General features: G+C 44.2%; 1 protein-coding gene across 5 annotated transcripts in view; it reads right to left on the reverse strand.

The window, feature by feature from the left end:
- Positions 1 to 1922: 1922 nt before the first annotated feature.
- RNF32 (ring finger protein 32) overlaps positions 1923 to 16422 on the reverse strand; it is a 42924-nt gene continuing 28424 nt past the window's right edge. For all 5 annotated transcript variants that reach the window (XM_056519577.1, XM_056519574.1, XM_056519575.1 and 2 more), the window contains exons 8-9: positions 7033 to 7200; positions 1923 to 4965 (exon numbers count right to left, since the gene is read on the reverse strand). In XM_056519577.1, the coding sequence (XP_056375552.1) occupies positions 4744 to 4965; positions 7033 to 7200 (390 nt within the window). In that variant the 3' untranslated portion in view covers positions 1923 to 4743. The remainder of the gene's footprint in view (positions 4966 to 7032; positions 7201 to 16422) is intronic.

Genomic DNA, 16422 nt, shown 5'->3' on the forward strand with positions numbered 1-16422 from the left:
TCTTGGATAACCCTTTTAACCCTATTGTATACTCCACAGGAAGTTTATTTTTTATATTTCTTTTCTGTCTGGCACCTCTGTCCATGTCAGGAACTGTCCAGAGCAGGAGCAAATCCTCATAGCAAACCTCTCCTGCTCTGGACAGTTCCTGACATGGACAGAGGTGGCAGCAGAGAGCACTGTGGTCAGACAGAAAAGAAATTCAAAAAGAAAAGAACTTCCTGTGGAGCATACAGCAGCTGATAAGTACTGGAAGGGTTAAGATTTTAAATAGAAGGAATTTAAAAATCTGTTTAACGTTCTGGCTCCAGTTGATTAAAAAAAAATATATATATATATGTTTTCCACCGGGGGAACCCCTTTAAGTCCTGCGTCCTTGAATGACTGTGCAGGATGTTTCCAGAATGAAGATAGCACTGAGAACACTCCACAAAATGTTCAAGCAGAAAGTACAAGATTATAGTTTTATAGAAAGCACAATACTGATATGTGTGATACTGATATGTGCGTACAGTTTTTGACTTTGCTCAGTTTTTTTTGGGAATTTCAATCAAACAAGTGAAACTTTATTCCTAATGGAGTGAAAAGTTAAACGTATACATTTTTTTTTCTTAAACGGATGCATCACTTTTTCAAACCGTATACAGATTAAAATTTGTACACACGTTTCTGATACAGTTTAGTCAGGTTTTGAGGAATCCGTTTATCAAAAACCTGATACGGGAACTGTATTGCCAAAACGTGGTGTGAACCCAGCCTTACACTGTCATAGCAAGTGGTGCCAAGATCGCTACTCTATCTATAGTTTCCTAAATCTTCGTCGCTTGTCATATCTGCACTGAAAGTGTCTGCGGCCTGTGAATGAGATTTGTAAACTCATGTATGTGTATTGTACTGTAGGCCGCTGCGGATTATAGAACCAGGCTGTATATAGAGCAGTGTTTCCTAACCAGGGTGCCTCCAGCTGTTGCAAAACTACAACTCCCAGCATGCCCGGACAGCCTTTGGCTGTCCGGGCATGCTGGGTGTTGTAGTTTTGCAACAGCTGGAGGCACCCTAGTTGGGAAACACCGATATAGAGGCTTGTAGGAAAATAGTTACTGGGAACTGCAGTGTGTTTACATTGCACAGATGGCACAGACTTCACTGCATTCTCTGCAGTGTCTGCAATAAAATGTCATATTTTTCTAGGCACAGTAACAGGAGTTATCCGCGATTAGCCAAACATGGCGGCTTTCTTTCAAAAACAGCACAACGCCTATTCTCAGGTTGTGTGTGGTATTACAACTTGGCTCCATTCACTTCCCCTCCCATAGACTTGCATTGAGGGGGCGGGGCGTGACATCGCACGGGGGCGGAGTCGTGATGTCACGCTACTCCGGCCCCGTGGTCGTCACGCTGCACACTCTGAGCCTCCAGCACTGTGGAGAGGTCACAAAGGTAGGTGCTGAATGACAGATCCCGGGGGTCCCCAGCAGTGGGACCTAAGCGATTAGACATCTTATGCCCTATCCTTTGGATAGGGGATAAGATGTATTAGCGCCGGAGTACCCCTTTAATAATTTCTTACCTAAGAGTTATTGACATCTTAACAACTAAAGGAACATTCCAGGGAGAAGGAGTCCACTATTATATCATGCCCATTACAGGGCTGGAGTGAGTGGTGCATGACATGCAGATTTTAAGAGGATCAAAGAAAGAATGCTTGTGTCATGCACTTGTCCCTTCAGGCCCTGAACAAGGCTTAAAGGGGTACTCCAGTGAAAAACTATTTTTTTTAAATCAAATTACTCCTATTAAAAAATCCACTGGAAATTATTTTTTTTTTAAATCAACTGGTGCCAGAAAGTTAAACAAATTTGAAAACGACTTCTATTTAAAAATCTTAATCCTCCCTGTACCTTTCAGCTGCTGTATACTACAAGGTGGAAGTTCTTTTCTTTTTGAATTTCTTTTCTGTCTGACCACAGTGCTGTCTGCTGACACCTCTGTCCATATCAAGAACTGTCCAGAGCAAAGGAAAACCCCATAGCAAACCTCTCCTACTCTGGACAGTTCCTGACATGGACAGAGGTGTCAGCAGAGAGCACTGTGGTCAGACAGAAAGGAAATTCGAAAAGAAAATGTCCTCTGTAGTATACAGCAGCTGATAAGTACTGGAAGGATTAAGATTTTTTTAATAGAAGTAATTTACAAATCTGTTTTAACTTTCTGACACCAGTTGATTTAAAAAAAAAAAAGTTTTCCAGTGGAGTACCCCTTTAATCCTACCAGTACTTATCAGCTGCTGAAGTTTAGTTCTTTTCTGTCTGACCACAGTGCTCTCTGCTGACCCCTCTGTCTGTCTCAGGAACTGTACAGAGTAGGAGCAAATCCACATAGCAAACCTATTCTGCTTTGGACAGTTCCTAACATGGACAGAGGTGTCAGCAGAGAGCACTGTGGTCAGACAGAAAAGAACAACTCCTCTTCAGCAGCTGATAAGTACTGGTAGGATTAAGATTTTTCAATAAAGTAAATTTACAAATCTGTAACTTTCTGGCGTCAGTTGATATGAAAAGAAAAAAATTTTCACTGGAGTACTCCTTAAAGGCATACTTGAGTACTATACAGCTTATCCCCTATCCACAGGATAGGGGTTATGTGTTTGATGGCAGGGGTCCCATGCACGGGGGAGTGGTCGACATGCCCCCTCCATGCATCTCTATGGGAGAGGCGGAGATACATTGCTCATGAAGCATTCCAGGTGCTGGGCAAGAGATGGTGGGGGGCCCAGCGGTCAGACCCCCCGATCAGACACTTATGCCTTATAACAGGGGTCTCAAACTCCCGGCCGCGGAACAAAATTTTGCGTCCCGCTGCCCCCCTGTATGTATGATATATATATTGTAGTCCCAGGATGAGATCTCAGGGACAGTGATCATATACAGCATATTGTTTACACCAGTGTTCCTAAACATACGGCTCTACAACCCTCAAATCATGATGGAGCTACAGGTTGGGAAAAACTGGTTTACACGCTCTACTGCAATGATCTCAAACCTGTGGCTCTCCAGCTGTTGGCAAACTACGACTCCCAGCATGCCAACAGCTGCACTTGCTAAGCATTTTCACATGAACTGGAGAACCAAAACTAATCTAAATGCACTACATAGACTGGTGCATGTGTTAAATGGGTTATACAGCAATAGAAAACAAAGCTAATTTCTTCCAAAAAGAGCACCACATCTGTCCCCAGTGTGTGGCTCCATTCACTTCAATGGAACAGAGCTGCAATACCACATCCAACCAGCAGACAAATGTGGTGCTGCTTTTTACAGAAATCAGCTGTGTTTCTCTAGTGCTGGATAACGCATGTAACAATACATTGTGTCACCCCAAGGTCTCAGCATTATATGGAAATGACAAACGCGCTGATATATATGATAAAGTCTGTTTATAGGGAATCACCTGATTTTACAACAAATGCGCCATTTCATGTTTAAGTTGAACTGTTCACCCATCCTGCAGTGGGGGCTTCACATCCAGGGCACCGTATATGTTTACACGCACCTAACATTCTGCTTCACCATCTCACTCTTATTTTTAGCTTATAAAGTCCAAATCTTGTGTTTACCGACTTCTCTTTTCGGAGAATACTCGAAGTATGAAATGTGAACAAGATCACTTCAGAGCGTTTTTAGTTGTGGTCTGTGCTTTCTTTTTATTTTCATTGCATTTTGGGTGTATTATACTGGATTCTTTTGTAAATGTTTATATGTTCAATAAACTTTTCTGTGTTTCCTAATTTGTCTCTTTTCCAAGTTTATTTCTGTCCCTCCAAGAAGAGGGTTAAAGGGGTATTCCAGGAATTTTTCTATTTGACTGTTCTACAGGGGCTGTAAAGTTAGTGTAGTTTATAATATAGTGTCTGTACCTGTGATCTTTGCCATGATGTTTATTTTTATTAGCATACAAAATCAGTGTCCTCTCAGCTTTTCCCAGGTTGCAGTGCGGCCCGAGACATTACATCACTAGTAAGGTGTTGATAGGAAGCCTGTCTGTTCCTGAATGGGTGGAGCAATCGCTGGATGGGAGGGAAATCATTCTCCACAGGGCTGCAGGGAATTGTAAATAGTGAAAGAAGACAGACTCATGATATGAGTAAGGCCAGCACCTGGCCGAAACCAGTCACATCCTGCCACCTACCTGTGATCCGTGTAGCAACATGTGAATAAAGCTTACAACGTTGCTCTGAGACTCAGCTGGAGCGTCTCTTCTTTCACTATTTGCTTCCAAGTGCAGTCCGCAATGAGTGGGTTGTCTCGTGTGGGAGGGAGAAAAGTGACCTCACACTTACAATCAAGGGATCCTGGCACTTGTAGTTGGAGGGAACTCCAGCAGGAAATAGCCATTTCACAAAATGAAAGCAGCAGTGTTATAGTTGACTCACAACACAGACACCCAGAAGACAAGATCCTTCCTAAGCATGTCCATTACTGTCTGCCAGGTACGTACTAAAGTCACCTTATGGTGGAGAACCCCTTTAAATCTAAATTGTCACTAGTGTGGGTCTCCTGCTAATGTAAAACTACAACTCTTTGTCTTGGCATGCTGGGAGTTGTAAATTTGCAATGTTTGGAGGTCCACAGATTGGAGACCACTGGTATACAACATTACTGGGTAACTCCTAGCATGCTGGGAGTTGTAGTTTTGCAACAGATGGAGGCATCCTGGATGGCAACCACTGGTCTATGCAAAGTATTAACAGGAGAACAATTTCTTTTGGTATGGAGAGCGGCACAAAGGGCAAACAAGACGTTCCCCCAATGAAAACTCCTCAAATGCCTGAAGACAAGTATGGTGGAACACATGGGAACAAGACAGAAGGACAGGCTGACGGTTAGGCAGGCCTCTGTGCTCTTCACTGTTGTGAGTCAGCGGCATAATACATATGGGACAGTCCGATATTTCCTGTCGAACAGCCTAGAATAAAAAACAAATGATGGTTCAACAGTCTCACGTATGACTCTTGAAAAGCCAAACTATAAGGAAAAAATAGGAAAGATAAAGGCGCATTCATGGTGCAGTAATGGTGCACAACGTTCTGGGGTTGTAGGCTAAATCCATACTGAAAGGAAAAACGGCAGCACTCCATAGATTGAAATTAAAAGTACCACTATTTTCCAAGGGGCTGTGTCTGTTATTGCAGCCTAGACCCCTTTACTTAGAGCAGTGTTTCCCAACCAGGGTGCCTCCAGGTGTTTCAAAACTACAACCCCCAGCATGCCTGGACAGCCGAAGGCTGTCCAGGCATGCTGGGAGTTGTAGTTTTGCAACATCTGGAGGCACCCTGGTTGGGAAACACTGATTTAGAGGACCTGTGACCAAATCCCCAAAAATGAGATTGCATTATCATTAAATAGCTTAGGGTGTCCTGATCACACACCTTTTTATAGGTTTTTTTTAATACGCCCTTCCATTCCTGAGATATGAAGGTTTATAGGTTATCTGACAATTCAGGGAATCTGTCAGATGAACGTGAACTTAATTTTAATATTGGGAGTGACTGGGTGGGATTATACGTTGGAATTATACAGTCAGGGGTATTAGGCATATATGCCCCTCAGTGTACAACATTGATACACACAGACTGTATAATCCCGCCCATCCCCTGATATTCACTCATTTTTTTTTTTATTAAATAGGCACTGTCATTAAAACTAATTTGTGCTATTGCACTCCTTATGGTAAATAAACAAAATCTTTCTAATGTAATTAAGCTTTCTATGTTTTATTTGTGTTTAAAAAAGCTGCCACTAGGTGTCTCCCTACATGTCCACGGCACATTTTCCCCCATCTCTTGCACAGACTTTGGATTCCTGCTGGTCTGGCAGAAGTCCAAAATCAGGAAATGCAGTCTGGAGTGCTGAGGGGGAGGGGGGGGGGGGGGGAGATGCAGCCTTAGCCAATCATAGCTCATCTCACACTGAACTGCTCTGGGCTGTGTGTAGCAGAGTGAGGGAGGAAGTTCTCCCCTGTATGGCTTCAGATGATGTCACAGCCTGCTGAGGAACATTCCTTTCCGAGTCTGTGAATCTGAGACTGAGCAGAAAATACAAAGGAATATCAATGTAGAAAACTAAAAAATAATAAAAATAAATGCAGGGGGTGGTTTATCATGATGGGGGAGTGAACTGGGGGGATTCTAACATTTAACAAGATTATGAGAGGTACCCTTTAAATCCCTACCCATCTTGTTGATTCCCTGAATTGTCAAAATATAAATCCTCATATCTCGGGAATGGAAGGACATATCAAGAAACTGCAAAAAGGGGTTTGATCAGTGCACCTTTTCCGTAAAATGGGGAAAGGTGGCAATTTAAATTTTGGAGCACAGGCTTTTTCACATTTTATTAACTTTTATTCACATTTATTTTACACTCTTTATGTCCCTATAGGAGGCTATTTATAGCAATTTTTAGATTGCTAATACTGTTCAGTGCCATGCATAGGACTGATCAGTAGCACTTATCAGTATTATCGGCGATCTGCTTCTCTGGTCTGCTAGAAGGCAGACCAGAGAAGTAGATGCCGGGAGGTCGGACTGAGCCATGTGAGGGAACCTTTGTCAGTCATCTTGGCGATCAGATCAGCTATTACAAGTGCTGCATTGCCACAGATGACATGTTCTGTATTTATCATTGCATCTGAGGGGTTAATGGCGGGCATCAGCACAATCGCTGATCTTCTCCATTACCGGTGAGTCCCTGGCTGCCGAATAGCAGCTGGGACCTGCTGTGCATGATGCGAGCTCCGCTCCAGTGCTCGCGGCATGTACGAGACGTAAATGTACGTTCATGTGCGCAAAGGCCCAGGCGTACATTTACATCTGTTGTCCTTAAGGGGTTAAAAGGGGCTCAGCTGTAGAAAAAGACCCAAACAATGTAAAAGAGTTTAATGAACAAGCTCACATCTGTTATATCAGCATTGTCAATACACAGTATTGTAATTATAAAAGCAATAAAGCGGTATTCCGTAGGTATATCTCACCTGTAGCTGAATTCTTTCCCAGTCTGCTTCACCTATTTCTGGGTTACACTTTTGTTCCAACAGATGAAAAATATTGTGACTTATGGCAATTGCCTGATCACACTCCCTGAATAGACCATCAATGTCTGGGTTGCAGCATCTTACCAACCGGTCTGAGATTTCTGTAAACTAGGATAAAAAATAAATATTTACAAAACTGAAAAATATTTTATTGAAAACAAAGTATACTACTTAAATACCCTTAACGTGTACTCCGTCCCTAGACATCTTATCCCCTATCCAAAGGATAGGGGATAAGATGTCTGATCGCGGGGGTCCACCACTGGGGACCCCGGCGTTCTCTCCTGCAGCACCCCCATTTCTCAGCTGCACAGTGTGAGGATCGCTCTGTGGCTGATGACGGGGCGATGCAGGGGACAGAGTATTGTGATGTCATGGCTCCGCCCCCTCGTGACACCCCCCCCCCCGCAATGCAAGTCTATGGAAGGGGGCGTGGCGGCCATCACACCCCCTCCCATAGACTTGCATTGCCAAGGCGGGGCGTGACATCATGAGGGGGCAGATACTCTGTCCCCTGCATCGGCCATCATCAGCCACAGAGCGATCCTCACACTGTGCAGCTGAGAAACGGGGGTGCTGCAGGAGAGATCGTGAGGGTCCCCAGCGGCGGGACCCCTATTAGACATCTTATCCCCTATCCTCTGGATAGGGGATAAGATGTCTAGGAGCAGAGTTTTCCGGTGGAAACATTTTTTTTATCAACTGGTGCCAAAATGTTAAACAGGAGCAGAGTTTTCCGGTGGAAACATTTTTTTTATCAACTGGTGCCAAAATGTTAAACAGATTTGTAAATTTGTGGCCCGTTGAAGCACTACTAAGTGCGAAACACAGGTGTCGCCTCTCTGTGGTACCCCCCTTGTACCATCCGTCGTCTCCCCGAGAATTGTACTACGGCTGTGAGTAATGTGCAATAAAATCTGCTGAATTGGAAATCCGGTGAGTGCCGACTTTTCTTTGTTTTCTCATGCACAGATTTGTAAATTACTTCTATAAAAAAAATTTTTATCGTTCCAGTACTTATCAGCTGCTGTATGCTCCACAGGAAGTTCTTTTCCTTTTGAATTTCTTTCCAGTCTAACCACAGTGCTCTCTGCTGACACCTCTGTCCATTTCAGGGACTGTCCAGAGCTGGAGCAAATCCCCATAGCAAACCTCTCCTGCTCTGGACAGTTCCTGACATGGACAGAGGTGTCAGCAGAGAGCACTGTGGTCAGACAGAAAAGAAGTTCAAAAAGAAAAAGAACTTCCTGTGACACATACAGCAGCTGTAGGAGGAGTACTGGAAGGATTAAGATTTTTTTTTAATAGAAGTAATTTACAAATCTGTTTAACCAGATATAAAAAAAATGTTTTCCACCAGAGTACCCCTTTAAGGCTGGGCACACACCATCTTTTGTGTTTACACTTAATCAATGAAACCCCATAAATAAAAATGTAATGAAGATTTAACAGAGTAATCCAGGTACCTGAACTTGTCCCAAACCTATCGCCTATCCACAGGGTAGGTAGGAGATAAGTTATCATGGGGAGGAGGTCAGACCCCTGGGACCCCCGCAATCTCATCTATGGGGCCCCAGCTACTTACCCATTCTCAGTGTGCTCCGGTCCCCCCACCTTCCTGGACAAGGGCAAGTAATGACCCTCTCAGCCAAGCACTGGCAGCAGCGATGTCCCACCTTGGTGATTGGCTGAGTGGGCCGTCACTTGCTCACTGAATAAATGTGTCATCCGGATTGCCGTAACTAAGTGCCCTCCACCTGAATGCTGTAATTTTTCCGAAGTCAGACCCCCTCCATCTGGACCAAAAGGGGTAGAAGGTGTCTAATTTAAGAATTTTCATCTGAATAATGAAAACAGAAAAATATATACTGCTCAAAAAAATAAAGGGAACACTAAAAAAACAAATTGTAACTCCAAGTCAATGACACTTCTGTGAAATCCCACTGTCCACTCAGGAAGAACACTGATTGACAATCAATTTCACATGCTGTTGTGCAAATGGAACAGACAACAGGTGGAAATTATAGGCAATTAGCAAGACACCCCCAATAAAGGAGTGGTTCTGCAGGTGGTGACCACAGACCACTTCTCGGTTTCTATGCTTCCTGGCTGATGATTTGGTCACTTTTGAATGCGGGCAGTGCTTTCACTCTAGTGCAGTGTTTTTCAACCACTGTGCCGCGGCACACTAGTGTGCCGTTGGAAAAACACCCACCGGGTGTTTTTGCCGTGGGACATCTCTGTGTCCCGAAAGTTGCTTTCGGGACACAGAGATGCCTCTATTAAGTCCCTGCGGCCCCGCGTTTACTTTAAAAATGTGGGGACTGCCGGGAGGTAGTGCATGCAGGGACGTCACTGACGTCCCATGCGGAGGACCAGGGCAGCGAGGAGAACGCGCTGTCAACTTGGTAAGTGTTACCAGCGGCGCATCTCAGGTCCCGGGACCTACTGCTATAGCCGGACCGGAGGAGCGGTGCTTGGAACACCAAAGTGGGGCAGTACACAGGCATACAGCCTTCAGTAATACACTGTATGGCTGAAGGCTGTATGTCTGTGGGGGAACTATACTGCACCTAATGTGGGGGGACTACAACCTAATGTGGGGGTAACTATACTGCACCTAATGGGGGGGACTATACTGGGCCTAATGTGGGGGAACTACAACCTAATGTGGGGGTAACTATACTGCAAACCTAATGTGGGGGGTAACTATACTGCCAACCTAATGTGGGGGGGAATAAGATATATGCAAGATAAGATATATGCAGTGTGCATAGGAATTTGTTCATAGTTTATTTTTATTTTTTTTGCTCATCAACCTCAGTAGGGGTGTCCCGCATAAAAAAAAATGTCCGATGTGTGCTCCGACCCAAAAAAGGTTGGGAAACACTGCTCTAGTGGTAGCATGAGACGGAGTCTACAACCCACACAAGTGACTCAGGTAGAGCAGCTTATCCAGAATGATACATCAATGTGAGCTGTGGCAAGAAGGTTTGCTATGTCTATCAGCGTAGTGTCCAGAGCATGGAGGCGCTACCAGGAGACAGGCCAGTACATCAGGAGACGTGGAGGAGGCCGTAGGAAGGCAACAACCCAGCAGCAGGACCGCTACCTCCGCCTTTGTGCTAGGAGGAGCAGGAGGAGCACTGCCAGAGCCCTGCAAAATTACCTCCAGCAGGCCACAAATGTGCATGTGTCCACTCAAATGGTCAGAAACAGACTCCATGAGGGTGGTATGAGGGCCCGACGTCCACAGGTGGGGGTTGTGCTTACAGCCCAACACCGTGCAGGACGTTTTGCATTTGCCAGAGAACACCAAGATTGACAAATTCTCCACTGGTGCCCTGTGCTCTTTACAGATGAAAGCAGGTTCACACTGAGCACATGTGACAGACGTGGCAGAGTCTGGAGACGCCGTGGAGAATGCTCTGCTGCCTGCAACATCCTCCAGCATGACCGGTTTGGCTGTGGGTCAGTAATGGTGTGGGGGTGGCATTTCTTTGGGGCCGCACAACCCTCCATGTGCTTGCCAGAGGTAGCCTGACTGCCATTAGGTACCGAGATGAGATCCTCAGACTCCTTGTGAGACCATATGCTGGTGCGGTTGGCCCTGGGTTCCTCCTAATGCAAGACAATGCTAGACCTCATGTGGCTGGAGTGTATCAGCAATTCCTGCAAGAAGAAGGCATTGATGCTATGGACTGGCCCGTCTGTTCCCCAGACCTGAATCCGATTGAGCACATCTGGGACATCATGTTTCACTCCATCTACCACAGACTGTCCAGGAGTAGGCAGAAGCATGCCCAGGCATTGTAGGGAGGTCATATGGGCACGTGGAGGCCACACACACTACTGAGCCTCATTTTGACTTGTTTTAAGGACATTACATAAAGTTGGATCAGCCTGTAGTGTGGTTTTCCACTTTGATTTTGAGTGTGACTCCATATCCAGACCTCCATGGGTTGATACATTTGATTTCCATTGATTATTTTTGTGTGATTTTGTTGTCAGCACATTCAACTATGTAAAGACGAAAGTATTTCATACGATTAGTTCTTTCATTCAGATCTAGGATGTGTTATCTTAGTGTTCCCTTTATTTTTTTGAGCAGTGTATTTTGCCTAGCCCAAAACAACTGGTGTTAACATCCTTTTGCAGCTATAATAGCCTCCACTCATCTGGGAAGCCTTTTCTCCAAATTTTAGGGTGTGTTTGAGAGAATTTGTGCCCATTTAGCCAAAACAGCATTTGTGAGGTCATGTACTGATGTTGGATGAGGAGGTCAGGCTCTCCATTGACATTTCAATTAATCTTAGAAGTATTTGAGGATATGGAGGTCTGGGAATCTATGTGGCTGATATGGTAGGACATGTACCCATATGGCACACAATGTGATTTTTCATCTTTCGGTAAGGAGGGGGCAATTTTATCCATTTTCAATGTTGTAGCATATAACAACTAAAAAAGTAAAAGTGATGCACGGTAACTATTAATCCGGGCAGATAAACACATAAATCATTCCTACAACCTTTGAGAGCAATTTCAACTATGACTTTTTGTAAATATACATTTTTCATCACGCAGAAAACATTCCCTTATAGAAAATGAATTAACCTGACATTCTGGTCTCAGCTTCACAAAATATTTCAGCTTAAACTTCAGCAAAGTCAAGATAGCAATGATAGAAAGTTTCCATTAGCTGCAATGGGCAGTCATAGGATTTGGAGAAGTGTTTGCTTAGCAGAGAATTGCGCCGCTCATTACGGCGAGCTGCCTATAGCATTGGTATTGTGTTCTTACCAAGAAAGAAGACAGATGTGGACAGCTTTTATAAATTGACGTAGTAATGTAAACCTATTAAGCAGTCACATATGCCTTTCATATCCAGCCACCAATTTATCTCTGCTGAAAGTCCCTTTGTTACTGAAGTTAAACACATACACAATCCTACACTTGTAGTGTATGTCATCCAGATGAATGGGGAGAAAGGTGTGTCTCCTCCAGATTACGCACAATACATGGGGGCTCCACAGGGCTCCAAATATAGTAAATAAAAGAAATAAAATGTTCTTTTATGTTTAATATGTGTCATAAAGATTTATGATGTGTCCACCCTTACCTTTTTGCAAATTTCGTTAAGGACTTTTCTAAGGACTTTTTTGTGATAAAAAGAAAATCAATACATTTTCTTGACATGCAAGAAAAACCCTCAACAGGCTGCAATGTCACCAGGGGGTGGGGTTATAAAGACACATAGGGGGGATTTATTTTTGGTTTTACCCTGTTTTAGTGGTGTTGATTTGTCATACGATTTGTTGCAGCTTCTTTAGATGCTTTTTCCAAAATTGTGTAGCTATGCCATAGTCTGTTTAAAGGGGTATTCCAGGCAAAAACATTTTATCCTTTGGATAGGTGATAAGATGTCTGATCGCGGGGGGTCTCAGCAGCGGATCTCCCTGCAGCACCCCTATTCTATGTGGGGACTGCATCTCTAGTTTCGGAAACCTCTGGGTTTTCGGGACTGGGGACATGACATCACGCCACGCCACGCCCCCTCCATTCATGTCTATGGGAGGGGGCGTGACTGCGTCACGCCCCCTCCCATAGACATGAATGGAGGGGGCGTGGCGTGATGTCACGTCCCAGTACCGAAAACCCAGAGGTTTCCGAAACTGGATATTCAGCACCCGAATAGAAAGCGGGTGCTGCAGGGAGAATGTGGGCGGTCTCAGCAGCGGGCCCCCTGCGATCAGACACCTTATTCCCTATCCTTTGGATAGGGGATAAAATATTTTTGCCCGGCATACCCCTTTAACTTTTAGCAGTGGTCATGAGTTTATCTTGTGTGATCTGTTGCACAATTTGTCACAAATCTACACCAGCCCAGACTTGGCTCACAAAAATAGGTATAAAGCCAGTACGTTGTTTTGCCAGCATACCAGTTTTGTCAAGGATGTAGAAACTAAGTAGCTTCTGAACCCTAGACAAAGCGTATACACCGGCAAAATGTCAGGGAGACTAATGGAGCAGCGAACATTCAATGTAGAGACAGAGTCTCTTGGCACATGAACCACTTCATGTAATACCGGACAGGGCAGACTTACATAACCCCAATAAGTGTATACAAGTGTTAGGAAGAAAAGTAACCGTACATATATAGTGAGGGTGAGCGGCACCGTGGGTATTGGTGAGAACAGTTTAACACGTAAAGGGAAATTGTCATGAGTGTCACCCGTACTCACCTGTTGGTATAGGCACAGGCAAAGCTTCAGAGGCATCAATTTAGCATACATGGATCATACTGTGTTTTGGTGATTTGGTCACCTTTATCTTTTTTCATTTTTGTACATCATTTGAAGTATTATTGGTTCCCATGACCAGGATAAGACCAATTGATTATTTATTAAGTAGGTAGTGATAAGAAATCTGTTAGTTTTTAAAGGCGTAAATAAACGTAAAGTTTTAGTGAATCTGTACATTTCTTTATTAAAACGCCACATGATAATGTGTATATGTAACACTGTCCAATACAATTTTGGAAATTCTAATGTCAAGTGGCTGCGATAAAATAGGACCATCTTCTCTCTAAAGTCCTTTTTACATCTGACCCCTCCGTCTGAAGTGATGTAGGTGTATAATCACCCCAATGGCAACAGAACGGTTAAATGTTCCCGTGCCGATGTTTAAATCCCTGCCATTAAAAAAAAAAAAAGGCAAAGCATAGTACACACAAAAATGCAACAAAGAAGTAATCACCTGTAACTAGCTTTTATTCTCTGCACGGCCAACAGGGCAACAAAGACGTGTTAACAGCTCCACAATAGTGAAATTAGCTAATGTAGTGCAAGGAGAATACAAAGGTCTGGAAAAACGTCTATATACAAAGATTAAAAAAAAAACACTAAGAAGAACGCCCAGGTGAACTTTCTGCACTCCGAGGAGTCATTTTTTTCGAGTAATCCATCTTAATGTCAGCAAATTGCTTACTAATGTGTTGACTTATTGCAGTCTTGAAAAGTAAAATGAAAAGGCCTGGAATTTACTGCACATGAATGAGTCAGTGATAAGACATTATAGGGTTAATATCCTCCTGCCTGCTCCGCCAGTGCTCGCTGACAGAATGTTTGCCCTGTCCTGGTCAAGCCAATAAGTAAACCCCATGACCGGCCCCGTGTTTGGTGAGATTTAAATTAAAACATTCGGGGAAATCTCATAGCAGGAGAGACAAATCCTACAGCCTCCCATGTTATTTCACAGCCAAACTAACTCCTTATAAAGAGCAAGGCCGGCATTAAATCCTGCTCCAGATAATGTAATGCATATGAAAAAGATTTACAGGCCCCCGTAAAATGAGCTGCTTCAATTAAATGGCTTATGCAAGCACGGTTTATAGGTAAGGATCAAAGCGGCTCGCAACTGCACCGGCTACATTCTAGCAAACAGTTTGCTTTCTGTACACACAGATTGTGGATATTGACATAAATGAGATAGTTGCTGTGACCTTTTAGGGACTCTTAGATCTTAGTAAAACTACTGTGGCTCTGTCAGAAGTGTAATAAACATATCATTCTCAGTTCATGTCCTGGACACAATCAACAGGAGCATGGCAACCCAGAAACTAGGAGAAGACTATGATTCACCTCCCGTATCCCCGGCTCAAGAACCTCATCCGAGCGGGGCAATGTTTTGCAAATAGGAAATAAGTGGAAAGGGGTAGATCAACAATCAACTGGTGCCAGAAAGTTAAACAGATTTGTAAATTAAATGTATATACAGGACAAGAAAGGGGAGAGCACTCTAAGGGCATATATCACCTGGACTGGAGTGCGGCCAAACCCCGGTACCTGTCTTCGTATCTCCAGCGGGGTGCACACATACAAGCATCAGAAAAATTCAATGAAGAAAAACGTAGGTGCACTCACCGCTCAGCAGAGACCACTGCGTGTCGGGGTCCGGTTCACGGGAAGCTGGATCTCAGCATAGGCGCAGGAAGTGTGGCGCTCAGGCGCCACACTTCCTGCGCCTATGCTGAGATCCAGCATCCCGTGAACCGGACCCCGACACGCAGTGGTCTCCACTGAGCGGTGAGTGCACCTACGTTTTTCTTCATTGAAGATTTGTAAATGACTTCTATTTAAAAATCTCAATCCTTCCAGTACTTATCAGCTGCTGTATGCTCCACAGGAAGTTCTTTTCTTTTTGAATTTCTTTTCTGTTTGACCACGGTGCTCTCTGCTGACACCTCTGTTCATGTCAGGAACTGTCCAGAGCAGGAGAGGTTTGCTATGGGGATTTGCTCCTTGTCTGGACATTTCCTGCCATGGACAGAAGGGTCAGCAGAGAGCACTGTGGTCAGACAGAAAAGAAATTCAAAAAGAAAAGAACTTCCTGTGGAGCATACAGCAGCTGATAAGTACTGGAAGGATTAAAGGAGTACTCCGGTGCACACTTTTTTCATGTTACCCCGCCCGGGCTGCAAAATAAAAGAAAACGCACTTTATCTTACCTGCCAACGAGCCCCCGGAGCTCCGGTACAGGTGTTCGGTCTCCGGGCTGTATTCTTCTTACTTCCTGTTAGCCCGGCACGTCACACAGAGCTTCAGCCTATCACTGGCCGCAGCGATGTCCCGCCTCGGCCAGTGATAGGCTGAAGCTCCGTGTGACGTACCGGAAGTAAGAAGAATACAGCCCAGGGACCGAATACCTGTACTGGAGTGTACCGGAGCTCCGGGGGCTCGTTGGCAGGTAAGAGAAAGTGTGTTTTCTTTTATTTTGCAGCCCGGACGGGATAACATGAAAAAAGTGTGCACCGGAGTACTCCTTTAAGATTTTTAAATACCCCTTAGTACCCCTTTAAGGACAGAATTTTCTAATGACACACTGAAGACACCTAAGTAATATTATGAAGGTCCCCCTCATGCTGCCAAAACAGTCAAGGCCTGGACTGGACTTCTGAAGGTGTTCTGTAGTATCTGCAGCAGATCCTTTCGGTCTTGTGGTGAGGTGCGGCATCCTCAAATTATTGTTTTGTCTTTATTTTTCCAGGAACACTCTACAGATTGTATTGAAATCTAGGGAATTTGGAGTCCAGGCCAACATCATGAACTCTTTGTCATCACCACCTAACTGCTACCACATCAATGAATTCGGGCGCATTTCGAGCGCATGCGTGCTCAAATTCATTGATGTAGTAGCAGTTAGGTGGTGTGTTGTCCTTCAGCATGGGCTTTTACCTGGATTTGATTAAGACTGGATTTTTTTTATGGGATTGCTGGATCCAACTGTTCCTTATTTTACGTGAATCACGTACATCACCAGGGTGAGGATCCG

Source organism: Hyla sarda, chromosome 5 (assembly GCF_029499605.1).
Source record: "Hyla sarda isolate aHylSar1 chromosome 5, aHylSar1.hap1, whole genome shotgun sequence".
Classification (NCBI taxonomy): domain Eukaryota; kingdom Metazoa; phylum Chordata; class Amphibia; order Anura; family Hylidae; genus Hyla; species Hyla sarda.